Raw genomic sequence first — 18,074 nt, 5'->3', positions numbered from 1 at the left:
CAAAATTAAAAGCGAATTTGATCAGCGAAATTGTCTCAGCGAACTAGACCTGCCTGCGAAATTAACCTGAACTGACTCAGCGAAAATAACAAGCGAAGTTGCTTACTAGCGAAATTAAGACAACAAATTTAAAAACCAGCAAATTTAAAAGGGTGGAATTTCAGTTGGCAAGCGTCGATAAAATTTCAGTGTTTTGCAAATAGAAATTGATCCGTAACTCGTTTGACAAAACCGTTTGCACCGTTGAATTCGTGTGATTTTTAGGACAAAAAAAAGACTCTGGAAAATCCCGAATTCGGTTTTTGACATTATATATCATTGGATTCGTCTTTTCGAGACGATTCTAACTATGTAATTTGGTAACCACTGTTTTCTGAAAAATTTGTACGGTTTTATCAGTCTGTTACGTTAAAAATGTCGAACATGTCTAGTTTGAATGAGCTGTTGAAGATGGAGCATGAGGTTGGCACTACCAACAAACCACCTAAGATGATGAAGGTGGAAAATTACTTGACCTGGAAGGATCGGCTTCAATCATTCGTTGAATATCAGGACACGCGTATGTGGATATGCATTGAAGATGGGTACATAAACCCAGTACATGACTTTGAGGGCAGACCACGATTAACAGCCAATGTGAACATGCAAGAGGCTGACAAAAAGATGTATGAGGCTGAAAAGAGAGCCTTGGCTGCAATCAAAATGTCCTTACCTGATAGCATCAAGCATACTTTCAAGGAGTACACAACTTCAAAAGATATGTGGGATGCGTTAGAGAAAAGATACGCGGGAAATGCAGATGTCAAGAAAAACAAAGTTGATCTATTGAAGAAGCAGTTTGCTGTTTTCAAGTACATGAAGCATGAGTCACTTGAAGACATCATCACTCGTTACTACCATCTGATGTCAGAAATGGAAAATTATGAGATCGATTGCTATTCTGACGTAGAGAAGAATGACAAGTTGCTCGATGCCTTACCTACCAAGTGGGATATCTACACTCTCATGATCAAGGGTGAAGCAGATTATGAAACAAAAGAGCCTGAAGAAGTAGTTGGAAAGCTCAGAGCTTATGAGCTCAGTATGAAGAAGAAAGATACTGGATATGATCAGGTTCAAGATCCAGCAGTTTACAATGGGCTTACATCTTCTTCATCTCACAACGCTTCTAGCAACTCTGCTACTGCGTTTCTATCATGTGAGAATGAACAGGTTACGGTGAATGAGGATGGTGATGTGTGTTTTGTAGCTGCTTCAGGAGGATCATCAGGAGCAAAGAAAACATCAGCTTCTAAGCAGAGTAGTAGTGCTAAGTCAATGCCTATGAGTGTGAAGTCTGCTGAAGAACATCTTGCTCTACTTGCTTCGTTTGTTGCTTCTTATGAGAATTATATTCAGGGGAAGATATCTGATCCTGCTACTTTAGATGAAGACTATGATCAGATTGACCCTGATGATCTTGAAGAGATGGATTTGCAATGGCAAATGGCCATGATTTCTAGACGAGTGAAGAGGTTTATGAATAGAACAGGAAGGAAGTTTGTGGGAAGGTCTGTTGGTTTTGACAAGACCAAAGTGAGATTCTTTAACTGTCAAAGTTATGGGCATTTTGCTAGGGAATGTCAGAAACAAAAGCAAGATAATTCGAGTCAGAGTTCAAACAACAGGAATGCATCAAACAACTCTAGCTCAAAGGCTTTGATCTCCACAGCACGAGAAGGTTCTTATGATTGGAGTATTCATCTAGATGACAATGAGAATGCCACTCAGGCATTCATGGCAGAGATAGTGCCCATTGATGATGATAAAGCTACTGTGGGAGATACTGAAGTGAAAGTCGATGCTGAAGTGAAGGTGGAGAGTAAAGCTGCAGAAGAGAAGGATGATCAGACACCGGTTGCTGAAGAGGAAAAGCAAAAGTCTGAACTTGAAAGGGAAGCTGAAGAAAAAGATGCTAAGTACAAAAGAATGGAAGCTCAGCTTGCGGCTCTAATGGCCAACCTTGATAAACAAACAGGAGAGGTAAAAACTAATTCTGTATGTTTGAAATGCCGTGAACTACAGGGTGAAGTTGACAGGTTGTCCACACACAACCAAAGTTTGGTCAGCGAAATGTCTAACATTAAAGAATCAAATTTTTTCGCTAAAAGAAATGAATCTCTATACTTGAAGAAAATAAAAGGTTATGAAACTGAAATCGATTCTTTAACCTGCAAACTAAACGAAAAACTTCAAGTCATAGACTTAGCTCATGACATGATGGCTGAGAAAACAAAAGAGATTTCTGAAAAATGCAAAGAGTTGACAGATGCACAACTCAAAACTGTTGAACTTGAAAAGAAGTTAGGACAATTCAGGGATTCTATTTTTGTCATGAAACATATGATGAGTGGGTTAAAGAAGAGTAATGACAAGACGAGTGTGGGATTCCAAGGCTTTAATGAAGTCCCACCTCCTCTTAGTCATGATTATTCATTCCTACCTGATGAAGATGAGCTAACCAATTTTATGTCAACAGCACCAAGTAGTTCCTCCTCAAGTCAAGGAGATGAGTCTGAGAGAGGTGATGCTAAGAAGGATAATAACAGCAAACCTGTTTTGAAAAAGAAAACTTCACATCCTAGGAATAAAAATTCAACTTGTGTTAAAAAGGTTAATTTTGTTCAAGGAAGTGACATGAAAAACGAAACAGCTGTTATTGAAAATGAATCGAACGTAGAGTTTGCTAAAAATAAAAACAAAGAAAATTCTGAAATTAAGCAAACTGAACCAAATCCTTCTAAGGCATCTTCATCAAAACCCGAATCTAGTTCAAAGGCTTCAGATAAGAAGTCTTCGAAAAAGAGATCGTGCTTCAAGTGTCACACAAAGGGACATGTAGCTAGCTGTTGTCCTAATAGAAAGAGTGAAGCACAAGTGAGTGAGAGGAAGAGAGAGAAGTCACCAGAGAAGAGTGGTGATAAAAAGGAGAAAGAGTTAAACTCTCCAAAGAAATCTGCTCCCAAGCAACCAGAGAATGTTGCTGTTGGTGAAGATAAGGCTGAAAAAGGAACTCCACAAGTTCCTCGTTTTCAAAGAAATCAACCAAGATTTCAGCCTAGATCTCCACCAGGCAGAAATGAGAGACCTAGAAGCTGTTCACCAAGAATGAACAATCATAATTCAAATAATTTTAGAAGTCAAGGTCAATATCAAAATCGATACCAAAATAATGGTGGTCGAAATTTTTATAACAATGGCTTTAGAAATTACAACAATAATGCTTCTTGGAATCAAAATCAAAGGTCAAATAGTCCAAACACATATAGGAACCCTCAGGACCAAAGACCTAGTGGAAATCAAAATCAAATTCCATCAACAGGTCTAAGATCCAAGACTCCAGTAAGGAGTAATGGATATTGGATGGATGTTCCAGTGGTTGGTGAATTTGGACGACCCAAGACCATTAAGGCTTGGGTCCCCCAATCTAACTAATTTTTTGGTTGGTGTGTGCAGGAGCTGCTAAGGAGGATTATCAACTTATGGTATGTTGATAGTGGCTGCTCTAGGCACATGACGGGGGATGCGAGATTGTTGACTGAATTTGAAGATTATGATGGAGGACATGTAAATTTTGCGGGTGCTAAAGGTGGTAGAATTACTGGACGAGGAAAAGTGACCAATGGGAAGATCACACTGGACAAAGTGAACTATGTGGAGCAGCTTAAACACAATCTGATGAGCGTGTCACAAGTCTGCGACAAGGGTCACTCGGTCCATTTTACCAAGAATGAAGCATTAGTGTTGAAACCAGGTTTGGAGATACCGGACGATTGGATAGTGATGCGAGCGCCAAGGAGAAATGACACTTATGTCATGGACATGGGTGCTAAGGATCCAACTGCGGTGGTGGCGTGTTTACTATCAAAAGCATCTAAAGCTGAATCAATGTTGTGGCACAGACGCATGGCCCATATTCACTATCGAAAAATGAATTACCTTGTTAAACATGAGCTAGTGAAAGGGGTTCCAATGCAGAGGTTTCAAGTGGAAGATAAATGTCTTCCATGTCAAAAGGGAAAACAACATAAGAAACCTCACAAGTCTAAAACAGTAAATTCCATAGATGCCCCTTACGAATTACTTCACATGGATTTATTCGGTCCAGTGAACGTGAGGAGCATAGGTGGAAAGTACTATTGTCTTGTTGTCACTGATGATTACTCACGTTATTCATGGGTTTTCTTTTTAGGTACAAAAGATGAAACAGCAGAGATGTTGATAGATCTTTTTACAAAATTGGAAAACGTCCATGATGCAAAGATCAAGAGGATAAGGAGTGATAATGGCACGGAGTTCAAGAATCGTATTCTGGATCTCTACTGTCTTCGCAAGGGAATTGAACATCAATATTCTGCTCCTTATACGCCTCAACAAAATGGAGTCGCTGAGAGGAAAAACAGGACATTGACTGAAGCCGCTAGGACGATGCTTTCAGATTCAAAGCTACCAGTTCTTTTCTGGGGAGAAGCTGTGAATACAGCTTGCTATGTCCTAAACAAGTTTTGACCGTTAAACGTTTTAACAAAACTTGTCATGAGTTGATGTTTAACAAAAAGCCAAACTTAGAAGGCTTTGAACCATTTGGATTACCCTGCACCATTGTGCGAAATAAAGATAAACAAAAATTCGGTGAAGTGGCTGACGAAGGCTATTTTCTAGGTTACGTACCTGGCGCACCGAATAAAAGGGTTTTAATCTAAAAACTGGTAAAATTGAGGTTGTGTTTAATGTGAAAATTACTTCATACAAACCTCAACAATCAACGAGTGGTCCAGCTATATTATATGATTATGAAAGTGTCTTTAAATCATTTAATATTCCTGAGTTTTCCAATGCAGATGAATCTTAGCTGATTCAGACAGTGCTAAATGAAGACGATGAAGGCGAGTTCATGCCTAGATCGAATGTTGATATGACAGATGCTCCGGAAACTTCCCAAGGTGCTGCTGATACTGATTCAAGTGATAGTGAACCCGAACCCAACCAGGGGGAGGACTTCATTAATCCGTTTGCGGATCAGAACGTTCAGGGGGAGGTTGGATCAAACCTGGGTGACAATCTAGAAGTCGATGCTGTTGCTACTACACGAGCAAATAGAGATCATCCAGTTGACATGATACTTGGAGATCCTACTGCATGTGTTCAGACAAGAAGAAGTATAGCAGCGAATATAGGGTTATTTGTTTCGATTGAGAAGACTGGGATTGTGAACGAGTGCTTGTATAGTTGTTTTATTTCCCAAGAGGAGCTAAGAACATTCATATGGCTCTTAAGGACAATTCATGGGTTGAAGCTATGCAAGAGGAACTGGCCCAGTTTGCAAAGTTGAAGGTTTGGGAGTTAGTTGACCTTCCTAAAGGTGAAAGAGAGATTGGCACCAAGTAGGTATTTAGGTGCAAGAAGGATGAAAGAGGAATCGTCACGCGAAACAAGGCTCGATTGGTGGTGAAAGGTTTCAATCAGCAAGAAGGGATAGATTACAATGAAGTGTTTGCACCAGTGGCAAGGTTGGAGGCAATTCGTTTGTTTCTAGCTTTCGCAACATTCAAGGGCTTTAAAGTTTACCAACTAGACGTGAAGAGTGCGTTTCTTTACGGGAAAGTCCAAGAAGTGGTGTATGTCTCACAACCAGATGGGTTCGTTGATCCAGATTATCCAGATCGGGTGTACAAACTTGATAAGGCTTTGTATGGATTACATCAAGCTCCCAGAGCGTGGTACGAGACACTGTCTACACATCTGATCAAGAATGGTTTTGAAAGAGGTCAGATTGACAGTACACTGTTCATCAAGAGGAAGAAGGAAGATTTTCTGCTGGTACAGGTGTATGTGGATGACATCATCTTTGGGTCATCAGATGAAAACATGTGTAAAGAGTTCGAGCAGGTGATGAAGAGCAAGTTCGAAATGAGCACTATGGGTGAGCTATCTTACTTTCTGGGATTACAAGTTGAACAGAAGAAGGATGGGATGTTTATTCATCAAACAAAGTATGTGTATGACATTTTGAGTCGGTTCAAAATGAATGATTGCTCTACTTTTAATACACCCATTTGCGAAAATCACAATCTTGGCCCAGATCATGAAAGTACTGAAGACGTTGATCCAACTCAATACAGGGCGATGATTGGTTCTCTGATGTACTTGACTGCTTCAAGACCTGACATCATGTTTGCCGTATGCTTGTGTGCCAGATATCAGGCTACTCCAAAAGTGTCGCACATGAAAGCAGTGAAGCGGATTCTTCGTTACTTGAAGGGGAAACCTAAACTTGGGTTGTGGTATCCAGCTGATAGTGATTTGACGTTTGTTGCTTACACTGACTCAGACTTTGGAGGATGCAAGTCTAACAGGAAGTCTACAACAGGTGGTTGTCAGTTCTTAGGAGGCAGGATTGTGTCTTGGCAATGCAAGAAGCAATCTTGTGTTTCTACCTCTACGTGTGAAGCTGAATATATTGCTGCTGGAAGCTGCTACTCTCAGGTTCTCTGGATTCAACAGCAGATGCGCGATTACGGTTTGGATTTCACTCGTACTCCTATTATGATAGACAATAATGCCACAATTTCAATAACTAATAATCCCGTGAAACACAGTCGCACAAAACATATTGACATACGTGATCATTTTATACGGGATTGTGCTGAAAAGCGACTGACTGAACTTCATCGAGTTGACACAGAAGATAACCTGGCAGATCTTTATACTAAAGCATTTGACAGGGCTCGCTTTGAACACTTAGTCGAACTCAACGGGATGAGGAATCCTGAATAACTGGTTTTTCATAAGAATTTTGTAAATAGTTTATTGTTTTTCTTAAAAATCAAAAATACAAAAACATTGAAAAATAAAAAACATAAGAAATAATAGAAAATAAAAAATGAGTTATCACTGTGTGAAAAAGAAGAAATGATAGTACATCAGCAAGTTAGACTGTCACACTCAAAATGAATTACATTGCTTAAGTGTGATAGCAGCTTCATCATATGATGTACCAGTAGGCAAAAAGCATGAAATAATCAACTTACCAAAGTGATATAAACTTAAATAGACTGAATATGAGTGGGGAACACATCAGTGGTGTATGGTTTAATGACCTTAAATCTTGCGTTGATAGATTGCCAAAATCTGAAGTTTTGGGTCTTTATACTGTTATTTCATCTGGGGATATCAGGGGTGTCCTTCTGCTGCATCCAGATACATGCTGACCTAGACACACCCAGGATATCTTAAAAGAGCAAAAAATGCCAAAACCCTGAAAATGAAGAAGCTCTCATAGAGAGTCTTTCAAAAAATGCAAAATGCATAATTCGTACCAAAAAATGGTATTTGTCTTAGCCCTCGATAAGATATTTTGGTCTCTTTGCTGTACGGAAGTACTGACCTGCTCACCAATTATCTATCGTTGAAAAATAAAACGGATGAATTCAGTATACTCACCTACTACGATGAATCTTTGTGCATACCTTGATCGCGGGGGTATATCCTGAAGTGGGACACACTAGTATATCAGTAATAATATTACCTTAACGTGTCATATGGTAATGGTACTTGAAATGTTCATGCATTTTGCTTAAGTGGACAAACATACTGGTAATCATCTTGAACTGCTTTTCACTAAAACATTAAATAAAGAATAATCTAATTGTGTGCAACAGTTTGATTGTGCTGATATGATCTTCTTACCGGTGATTCTCACAAAAATAGAGTGTTTATTGCTTTTTGTTATTTATTTGTTTTCAGAAAATACAAAAAAACCAAAAATAGTGTCATTTTCTGTTTAAAATTCTTAATGTACGAAAAACTGTTATTCTTGGAGGAATTGTTACGGATAGGGGGAGACGGTGTTAGAAAGTGAGTTCAAAATTTTAAATCTTGCAGGTTCTTGTGTGTTGAACAAAAAGTTTTGCGCATTGGTGATAAGTTGGAAATGCTTAATCTGTGATACAGTTTAACTATCTCTTGAAAAATAATAATTTATTTAACTTTGTTGAAAAATTCTTATGGTTTCTCAAGATGTTTGTTTTATAGTATACAGATTGAAGCAGTTTGTTGCTGAGAAGTTGCTGTGAAGTGTGAAGATGAGAGTTTGATTGGATGCATGGTAGAACCTCCTTTCTATATTGCAGACAAGATTGAAGAGTTTGAAGATTGTTGTGCAAAAGCTAAACTGGAGTTTACTCAAATGCTAACGTTTTGAAGATTTGGTGATTGGATGCATCAGCTTAGGGGGAGTCTGTTGCTGACAGAAACTATTGAAGCTGAAGCTATCCAAAGACCAAAGACAGTGCAAGACTACATGAAGATTGCAAGAAGACTGAAGACAAAGTTTTTATGAAGCTATTGTCAAGGGGGAGTTTGTTGGTGCATATTCTGTGACAACAGCTAAGATTTGGTCTTTAGATATCTTGTAATTAGTTAAACGATAAACGGTTAGCGAGTTTAGCTTTGTAATAGTGAAATAATAGAGTTTGGGCTAAACTAAACCCGGTTTGGGTCATAGGGGATGAATTGGGCTTTGACCATGTAGTAAACCCTAGCCCGGTTGCAAACCTTGTGTTATATAAACAAGGTTAGGCTTTAGGGTTTAGGTTAATCAGCCAAAACTGAGTTTGAGAGGCATTAGAATTCGTGAGAGCTAGGCTTGGGCGAATTTGAGTGTGTGAGGATCTTGATTGATTGTAATCAGTTTGATAGTTAATCAATAAAGATCCGGATTGAAAGTGATTTGTTGTTTCTGTTCCTACACGTTTTCTGCTTATTCTGATCAAGAGGATTCCACACTCTTGATTGGAAAGACAATTCTGTGAAAGATCCATAGGGTTGGGCTATATAGAAAACCCTAAATATTTAAGAAACCCGGAAAACTCAAAGCTCCCGACTTTTTTTTTTTTTGAAAAAAATAACACACGTAATATACATGTTTTTAAGAGTTTTGGGCCAAAAAAATCAAAAAAGCGCCGAAGGGTTTTTTTTAAAAAAAAAAACAAATTTCAGCAACTTTCAGCATTTTTGTCTAACACATGTTAGGCAACCGAACATTGCTGAAATTTGTTTATTTTTAAAAAAAAAAAATCCCTTCGGCGCTTTTTTGTTTTTTTGGCCCAAAACACTTTAAAACATGTATATTACATGTGTTATTTTTTTCAAAAAAAAAATGTCGGGAGGTTGGGTAAAAATGGGGAGAGATTTGAGTTTCCAGAGTTTTCTAAGAATTTAAGGGTTTTCTGTCTAGCATTCCCCTATATATATATATATATATATATATATATATATATATATATATAGGTAGAGGATCCTGTAAAAAGTGCTCAAAGTGTAAGAAGTGTAAGAAGTGTACTATAACACTATATATAATACTATATAACACCATATAAACACCGTATAACAATATGTAACACCATATAATACCATATAACACTATGTAACACTATATATCATTATATAACAAATATAACACTATAGGTTGTCTGATAGCATGTCTATGATAGATGTATAGTGTTATATTTGTTATATAATGATATATAGTGTTACATAGTGTTATATGGTATTATATGATGTTACATATTGTTATACGATGTTTATATGGTGTTATATAGTATTATATATAGTGTTATAATACACTTTTTACACTTCTCACACTTTGAGCACTTTTTACACTATCCTTACCCTATATATATATATATATATATATATATATGGTTGGGTTCATTGCAGAACTTGTTTTTTATTCAGAACTCGTAAGAACCATTTATAGTCATTGATCTATTAATCAATGGTTGAAAATAAATGAGGGTATATTTGTAATTAAAGAAACAATAAAAGAGTTTTAATTAAATGAAATAAGGGTAAAAATGTAAATAAACATCAACTGGAATTGGAAATAACCTTATTCTATCCCCTTTTTTCTCTAAAATCCTATATTCACGATCATTTTTCAAAAAATTGTTGAAGTACTCCATCTTTTTAGGTTTTTTTTATGAATTGCTTGACATCTCATTTTTTTCATATTTTTCCAATGAAGTGCTTTATATTGCATCGATTAAAAAGATGAAAATTGATACGATATTTACATATATGATGATGTTTAAATAAATGGTAATCCTTAACATACATGTAAATATAATATTTACATGTTTGAAAATATATGCACTAATTGTCAGTTTCTTATAGGTGAATGTCAACTACATATATGTAACTGTTTAACATACATGTGACTGTAGTAGAAATATATATGTTAATATTCACGTTGATCATATGTTCAAAGGGGATGTCAATTTACATTTATGTAAAAGTTTTACATAGGTATAAATATAAAATTTACATATATGAAGATATTCAAACTGATTAGTTTCTTCAAACTAAATGTTTAAATACATTTATGTAAATCTTCAAAACTAAAATTTTAAACTTATCGTTTATTTGAAAATTTTGAATTAAATAATTAATTAGAAAGTCTGAGCAAACTTTAGAAAAAAAAAATTCACAAGCATGAAAATCTTGAGTGCATTACCATAATGTCAACATGTTTATTTACTCAAAAAATTATATAAGGAAAAAATCAACTCCATTTCCCTGTGTACGCAAGTTTTCTGTTTAATACTTTTAACAGAAATGAGATAAAGGTGTATGTAGATTTAAAGGTGTTTTTGAAATGAGATAAATCAGGTTAAATTAAAAATGTGATAATTTTTTAGGTATAAATTTACTTTAATGCCCCTCATAAATAAAATAATGAAAAAATAACATGAAATAAAATGGGTGGCTGTAAAGAGTTCTGCAGGTTCTGTAAATTTTTTTGGTTCTGAAATGATCTTGATCCTATATATATATATATATGAGCCAGGATCATTTCAGAACCATAAATATTTACAGAACTCGCAGAACTACTAATAAACAATCTTTTTATTTATATATTTTTTGTTTAGGATAATTTTATCATTTAATTTATTATGTGTATTTTTACAATTACATACATGTTAAAAGTAATTTTATCATTTTTTATATGTAATTTTATAATTACACATATGTAAACTAGTTGTTTTACATATATGTAATTAGTTATGACACATATATATAATTTTGGCAATTAAACATATGTAAACTACTTTTAACATGTATGTAATCAAAGAAATACATATAATAGATGATAAAAAGATCCTAAATACAAAAACTTATATATAAAATGATTGTTTATTATGAGTTCTGAGAGTTCTGTAGTTATTTAGAGTTCTGAAATAAACTCAACCCATATATATATATGGGCAAGGATCATTTCAGAACCATAAATATTTACAGAATTCGCAGAACTCCTAATAAACAATCTTTTTATTTATATATTTTTATGTTTAGGACAATTTTATCATTTATTATGTGTATTTTTACGATTACATACATGTTAAGAGTAATTTTATCATTTTTTATATGTAATTTTATAATTACACATATGTAAACTAGTTTTTTTTACATATATGTAATTAGTTATGACACATATATATAATTTTGGCAATTAAACATATATAAACTACTTTTAACAAGTATGTAATCAGAGAAATATATATAATAGATGATAAAAAGATCCTAAATACAAAAACTTATAAATAAAATGATTGTTTATTAGGAGTTTTGTTATTATTTAGAGTTCTGAAATGAACTCAACCCTATATATATATATATATGTATATGAAATAAGAAAAAGAATATATCATAGTCGTTGAGTTGACCGTTGCCAACGGTCATTGGCCAAAATGAATCTCGATTTAGCGTTTTAAATAACACGCCCACACATTTTTTTTTTGAAAACCACGCCCGAGGGCGGTGGGGACGGCGTGTTTGGGCTTTTTTTTGTCCTCCATGCCCAGTCATGTTACCACTACGGGTGGTCTTATAATTAGCTATATTTTGTGTCGCAACCCCCGACCCCTGCCCCATGGAGGCGGACGGCCGCGGCCTACTCAGAGATGGTGGTATCGGTGTTTATCATTAATTTGGCAGCGGAAATTTTCATCAGGATCGTAGTTAGAAAATTTTTATCAGAGTAAAACACCACATTTTATAAATAATAAATATACGGGGAAAAACCAAATTTCCATTACAAACATGTTTTTAGGGATAAACCCTAATTTATTGAAATAAAACTTCTTCTTTATTTAGGTAACTTTTATAGCCACTTTTCCAAGCCTTCAGTGCTCTACAGTTGGCTTCTAATTGGCTTTCACATTTTGTTACCTGAAACGCGTTTAAAAACATTTTATCAGCAAGAAATACTGGCGAGTGAATCCCAGTTTAATCAAAACAGGTTTTATCATTTTACAGCATTGAGGGCAATCCAACAATTACATTTGTTTATATCTACTTTAATTACCACCCACGGTACTGTCAATCCTGACTGGTGGTAATGTTACTACTCACAGTGTAGTAACAAATTTTGTATACAAAACCCCAACATACCGACGATAATTATAGAATTACAAATACTCAATCACTGTTAATTATGAGGTAAAAACAATTGAGGTTTTGTAAAAACAATTTGTGAAAAGAGGAATCACTCACATTGTTATTTTAGCTATTTCCCTTGTGACTTTGCTGCTTATAATCTAGTAAATTAAACAATGCACACGCGTTAGTATAATAACCCAAATTTACATTAGTTGTACCCTCCCCGAGACAGAACTCCAACGACTGAGTCAGACAGAGCCTCGACATGCGTTACGGAGCACTAGATCGATCGGGCAGCCTATCTAACATGTAACCGGGGGTTATAATACTTACAATGAGGCAGAGCTTCGCTATTTAGGGGGGTATTATGTCTGGAGATTATTATTGCTTTTTAGATTTGAGAGAGAAATTCGAATTGTGAGCGATCTGCAACTGAAGCCGATCCCCTCTATTTATAGTGTCTGGTCGACCCTTTCCCGCGCCCCGCGAGAGACTCTAGGGTAGGCCCTAGCTTTGCTGACTTGACCCTAGCCTCGACACGCCTGACGACACGTGGCAGCACCAGGTTAAGCCTGGAGGCCAGGCTGTCGCTCCCCACGACGGATCAAGAGCAGTCTGTCGCGCCCCGCGACAGACATAAAATATTGTTTTTATTTGATTTTTATTAAAAAAAGGTATTTTTTTATTTTCATCTTTTTATTATATCTTTTAATTAACATAAAATCTATTTATTTATTTTATTTTCATCTTTTTATTAAATTTCTTATTTAACATAAAATCTACTAGTTACAGTAGTATTTTTTTTAAATAAATTCTACTATCTATATAGTTTTATGTAAATTAAATATCTTACTCGTTTTAAATAATGTAAACCTTACTCGTTTTCAATTTTGGATAGATATGATAGATAATAATAAATATCTTTCATGTAAATTAAAAAATAGACATGTATAAAGCTGTTAGTTTTAAATAATATAAACCTTACTCGTTTTCAATTTTGGATTCAACTAACATGTATCGAGTAAACTTTTCAACTGTGTATTTAATTTTTTAGAACAGAATTGTGCATATAATTAGTTTTATATTAATGTGTATTTTTTAGCTCAGTGATCAATAAGAAATTTAATAAAAAGATGAAAATAAAAAAATAAATAGATTTTATGTTAATTAAGAGATATAATAAAAAGATGAAAATAAAAAAATAGATTTTATAAAATTTATTTAAACTTAAATAAAATTAGGTGTTAGTACCCAAAGGTGTTACAGTGATAAAATTTAAAAAATAGAAGGGTATTTTAGTCATTATATGGTGTTAGTACCCAAAGGTGTTACAAAATTGAAACCATAAAACCTAAACCGGTTAAAAAAAAGTTAGTACCCAAAGGTGAAACCAGCTATAAACCATAGGGTCCATCTGTGTAATTAACTCTTATAAGAATAAAGAAAAGGAATTATGTTTATCAATTAGGGTTTATCCCTATAAAAACCTTTGTTTGTAATTTGTGTTTTATCCCAGTTATTTAATATTAAACTTCGGCGTTTTACAAACTCTGATTTTTTTTCTAACTACGATCCTGATGATATTTTCCGTTGCGAATTTAAAAAGCATGGATGCTAAAATTATTGATTGAGTTCGTCAATCAAACCACATGGGATGTATGATGAGATGTTTCTCTTCTTTTGATATGAGTGTTGTTTAATTCTTTTGCTTTGAAGGACGCACCATGCATGTTTACTCATTTCATCACCATATAAAAGTCTTGATGATGCACACTTTCCATATATCAACCAGTCATCGTTATGGGTTTTATGCAACAAGCAAATGGCATGTTCCTCAATCTTTACTTTAGACAATCGTATGGTACTCCACTTATCTGTCTAAGATTTATTCAAATTTATCAAGGTCTCATCCCATTGTACTTAACAATATCAATTTTTATTTATATGTATTTCAACTATTTATTTATTTATTTATTTATTTATATTAATTTAGAAAGCCTATGAATAGTAGCCTATAACACATGGCTTCACATCATTCAGCCTCTTCTTTTCCTTTTCATACGTTTTTTAGATTGTATTTATACATTTCTTCTTCCTCTTTTATTGTCTTAGTGACTTTGGTAAACTGGGTTTTTTTGTTCCTGAATCCCCATTGCACTTGGGCTTGATTCGTAGCCCTAATTTTTTCCCACGTTTTTTGTGATTTCATTAAATAAATAAAAGTTACATAAATAATAAAACACACACAAATAACACTACTCGTCTTAATTTTCATTTTTTATAGAAAACAATGTGTAGTTTGGGTTTGTTATTGTAGGTTTTGGTTTATTGTTTACAGAAAATGAAATGTGAGAGTTTGTATATATATATATACATATATATATATATATATATATAGAGAGAGAGAGAGAGAGAAAGTATAATGTACTTCAAGGCTTAACCTACATTAACATACATGACAAAAAATATAGCGTGCGTTATTATCATAGAACGTGCGTGATTATAGTTTCATGCGTGATTATGTGGTCCCATGCGTGATTATGTGGTCCCATGCGTGATTATACCCCTGATTCAACGGTTACCATTGTCTCCTACGTGATGTATGATAAAGCTTTTTGTATGTTAACCTTACTCTATATATATAGGGGATGGTTCAAATGAAAACCACTTTTATTGTGAAAACTCGAAAACTAACTAAAAAAAGCCTAAAAAACACACAAAAAAAAAATTTCAATTTTTTTAATAAAAATCGCTGGTTTTTATATATAAAAAAAAACTTTTTTTCAAAAAAAAAAAAAAATTGTGTAGTGCACATGTGTAATAATACACATGTGTAGTACACATACACATGTGTAGTATTACACATGTGCACTACACAAATTTTTTTTTTTTTGAAAATTTTTTTTTTATATATAAAAAAACCTGCGAAATTTGGTTTGTAAAAAAAAAATGTATGTTTTTTTTGCTTTTTTTAATTAGTTTTCGAGTTTTCACAATAACTAGTGGTTTTCATTTGAACCTTCCTCTATATATATATATATATATATATATATATATATATATATATATATATATATATATATATATAGCAATAGTGACATCTCTCTGCCTTACTTCAATCATAGCTTTTTTATAAAAAGGGAGGGTAATTTGGTAAAATTTTTTTGTAAATTTTATTATTTTAATTCTTGATGTTTTAATTTTCGGTTCAGATTCTATGTTGATGATGTTCCGATAAGAGAGATCAAAAGAACCGAATCAATGGGTGGGGATTACCCATCAAAACCAATGACTTTATACGCGACAATATGGGACGCTTCCGAGTGGGCTACAAATGGCGGAAAGTACAAGGTTAATTACAAATACGCCCCTTACATCGCTGAGTTTTCCAACTTTGTTCTCCACGGATGCACCGCAGACCCCCTCACGTTGCTCAAATGCGACGACGCATCAAACGCCAACGTAATCCCAAAGGGTATCACGACCTCACAAAGGGCGAAAATGGAAGGTTTTAGAAAGAAACACATGCAATATTCATATTGTTATGACAAAATAAGGTACAAAACGCCACCTTCCGAGTGTGTGATTAACCTGAAAGAAGCAGAGAGGTTGAAGAAGTTTGATCCTGTGACGTTTGGTGGCGGTCGGGGTCACCACCATGGGAAGAGACACTGCCGTGCGGTGGCGATTTAAGCATGGTGGTTGGTTCTCTTATTATGTTACTATCATTTTCTTTTTCTTTTTTTTTTTTTAAGTTTCTTATTTTGTTGATCATCTTTGATCTTTTTTTTTTTTTTGGGTTAATTTTTATGTGAATAGAGGACAATGGTGGGAAAGCATATAATTTGTTTGTGATGATGATTATGTGGAGAAATATGAGATTTTGGTTGATGAATACACCGTACACGACAAATCCATCATGCAACCCTTTTTTACTTTTGTTTATTTAATTATAATTATTGTTGACCCTAGTTTTTTTTATCTGTTGTTAAATGGTAGTTTTTATTTGTAAATTAAATTTTTTTTTACAAGTAAGGTTATTATTATTATTGGATATTCGGTTTATTAAAGAGCCTAGCGAGGCCAATTCCCGCTGATGATACAATGATACTTCAGTAGCCCGTCAGTGGTTTTGCTGTTACAAAAAACTAATGATATTTTAGATGTCCGTCAATGATCTTAATTTGCTGTTACACAAAACTAGATAAAATAAACTTGTTAATAAAGTTTTACACAACTGTTCTTATTATTTTTTCTTTTTTCAACTTGGTGTAGCTATTTATATAATTATTATCAATAATTTTAATTTTTCTTAAACACACGAGTGATAACGTGGCTACTACCTTTAGGATGATACGTTTTAGAAATTTGTATGTAATGACAAATCTATCATATAACCCTTTTTGTATATGATAATTTATATAAACCCTTTTTGTATATGATAATTTTTTATGGAAAAGTTGATATGAAAGTTTTCATAAAGTTCCTATAAGAATTCTTATTTTATATATTAAGAACACAAGTATGACTTATTTTAGAAAGCTTTTGACCTATTAGTCATGATTTAAAACTTTCATTATTACAGATTCCGAGATTGTGAAAACTACTCAAATCTGCTATTTCAAAATCAATCACGCTATATAAAAATGTGATGATGAAAAGTAATCTAAAAAGAAAAGTCGAGTCACATTGCCTAGCCTACCATTATAAATTTGTTTGAATAAACTCACACTTAAAAATTATCAAAGGAAAATAAGTTTCGTTTAATATTGCTTGTTAAACCCTAAGGATTATAGTTAGGCATTCAAGACATGTATAAATAAGTTTTGTTTATACTAGCTACTTTATCCTGACCGGCGTATTTTATTTGTAATTTTACAAGATTTACCTATCTCATGCTAATCGTATTAAACCAAGTGTAATGTCCATACCCAAGGCGTGATCATCACACCACTTGAGAGCCACATTGATGCAATCCGCCCCTTCAAGCATGACTACTGACTAACTAGGGTCACGCCTTCCCTTCCACACTCCACATGTGCGGTGTACAAGTCCCAAACCTGCAAAAGTAATTCCGTCGGGGTGATGAATTGGATTTCTCCACACCCATCATCACCCCGGCGAAATCACTTTTGCAGGTAGGTTTGGGACGTTTGTTACCCATGATCAAGATGTATCACCAAAAACTTCAATCTTTTAAAAGTGACAACCTATTGTCAAATCACTTGTAACTCCAAATTTTCTCCAATCAATACAACTTTTAAAGTACAATTATATAAATGATGTAACCAATCTAATTTGTCATAGGTTAGTTATATACTTCCAGTCTATACTATATACTAGAACAATCTCTTAACTACAATAATTGATAACTTGATTTGTAGGTGACCTGAAACTCTAATCGTTGCCTACCATGTGGCCGTGGGAAGTACAGATACCTTAAAACACTTTCTTCCTTATTTTTATTTTCTAAAAACATATCTATGCTCAATTTTGTCTCATATTTTAGATAGACTAATGCATAATTTTAAAACTATTTTTTTCCCGTAATCAAAAGACCCTAGGAAAATGATTTTCGTAATCAAATTTTGATT

General features: G+C 34.0%; 1 protein-coding gene across 1 annotated transcript; it reads left to right on the top strand.

Moving 5' to 3' along the window:
• The first annotated feature begins 1,776 nt into the window (after positions 1 to 1,776).
• On the top strand, positions 1,777 to 16,377 carry LOC110893578 (probable xyloglucan endotransglucosylase/hydrolase protein 28). The gene is made up of 2 exons (XM_022140676.2): positions 1,777 to 1,958; positions 15,675 to 16,377. The coding sequence occupies exons 1-2, from the start codon at positions 1,777 to 1,779 to the stop codon at positions 16,171 to 16,173; spliced, it is 681 nt and encodes a 226-aa protein (XP_021996368.1). The 3' UTR covers positions 16,174 to 16,377.
• Positions 16,378 to 18,074: the final 1,697 nt, after the last annotated feature.

The sequence above is a fragment of the Helianthus annuus genome, chromosome 12, assembly GCF_002127325.2.
Source record: "Helianthus annuus cultivar XRQ/B chromosome 12, HanXRQr2.0-SUNRISE, whole genome shotgun sequence".
Lineage (NCBI taxonomy): Eukaryota > Viridiplantae > Streptophyta > Magnoliopsida > Asterales > Asteraceae > Helianthus > Helianthus annuus.
This window is presented reverse-complemented; position numbering and strand designations above follow the sequence as displayed.

Coding starts and splice junctions, on each gene's coding strand:
- LOC110893578 (XM_022140676.2), top strand. CDS start 1,777: ATGGCAGAGATAGTGCCCATTGATGATGATAAAGCTACTGTGGGAGAT. Junction 1,959..15,674: donor GCTGAAGAAAAAGATGCTAA/GTACAAAAGAAT, acceptor TAATTCTTGATG/TTTTAATTTTCGGTTCAGAT.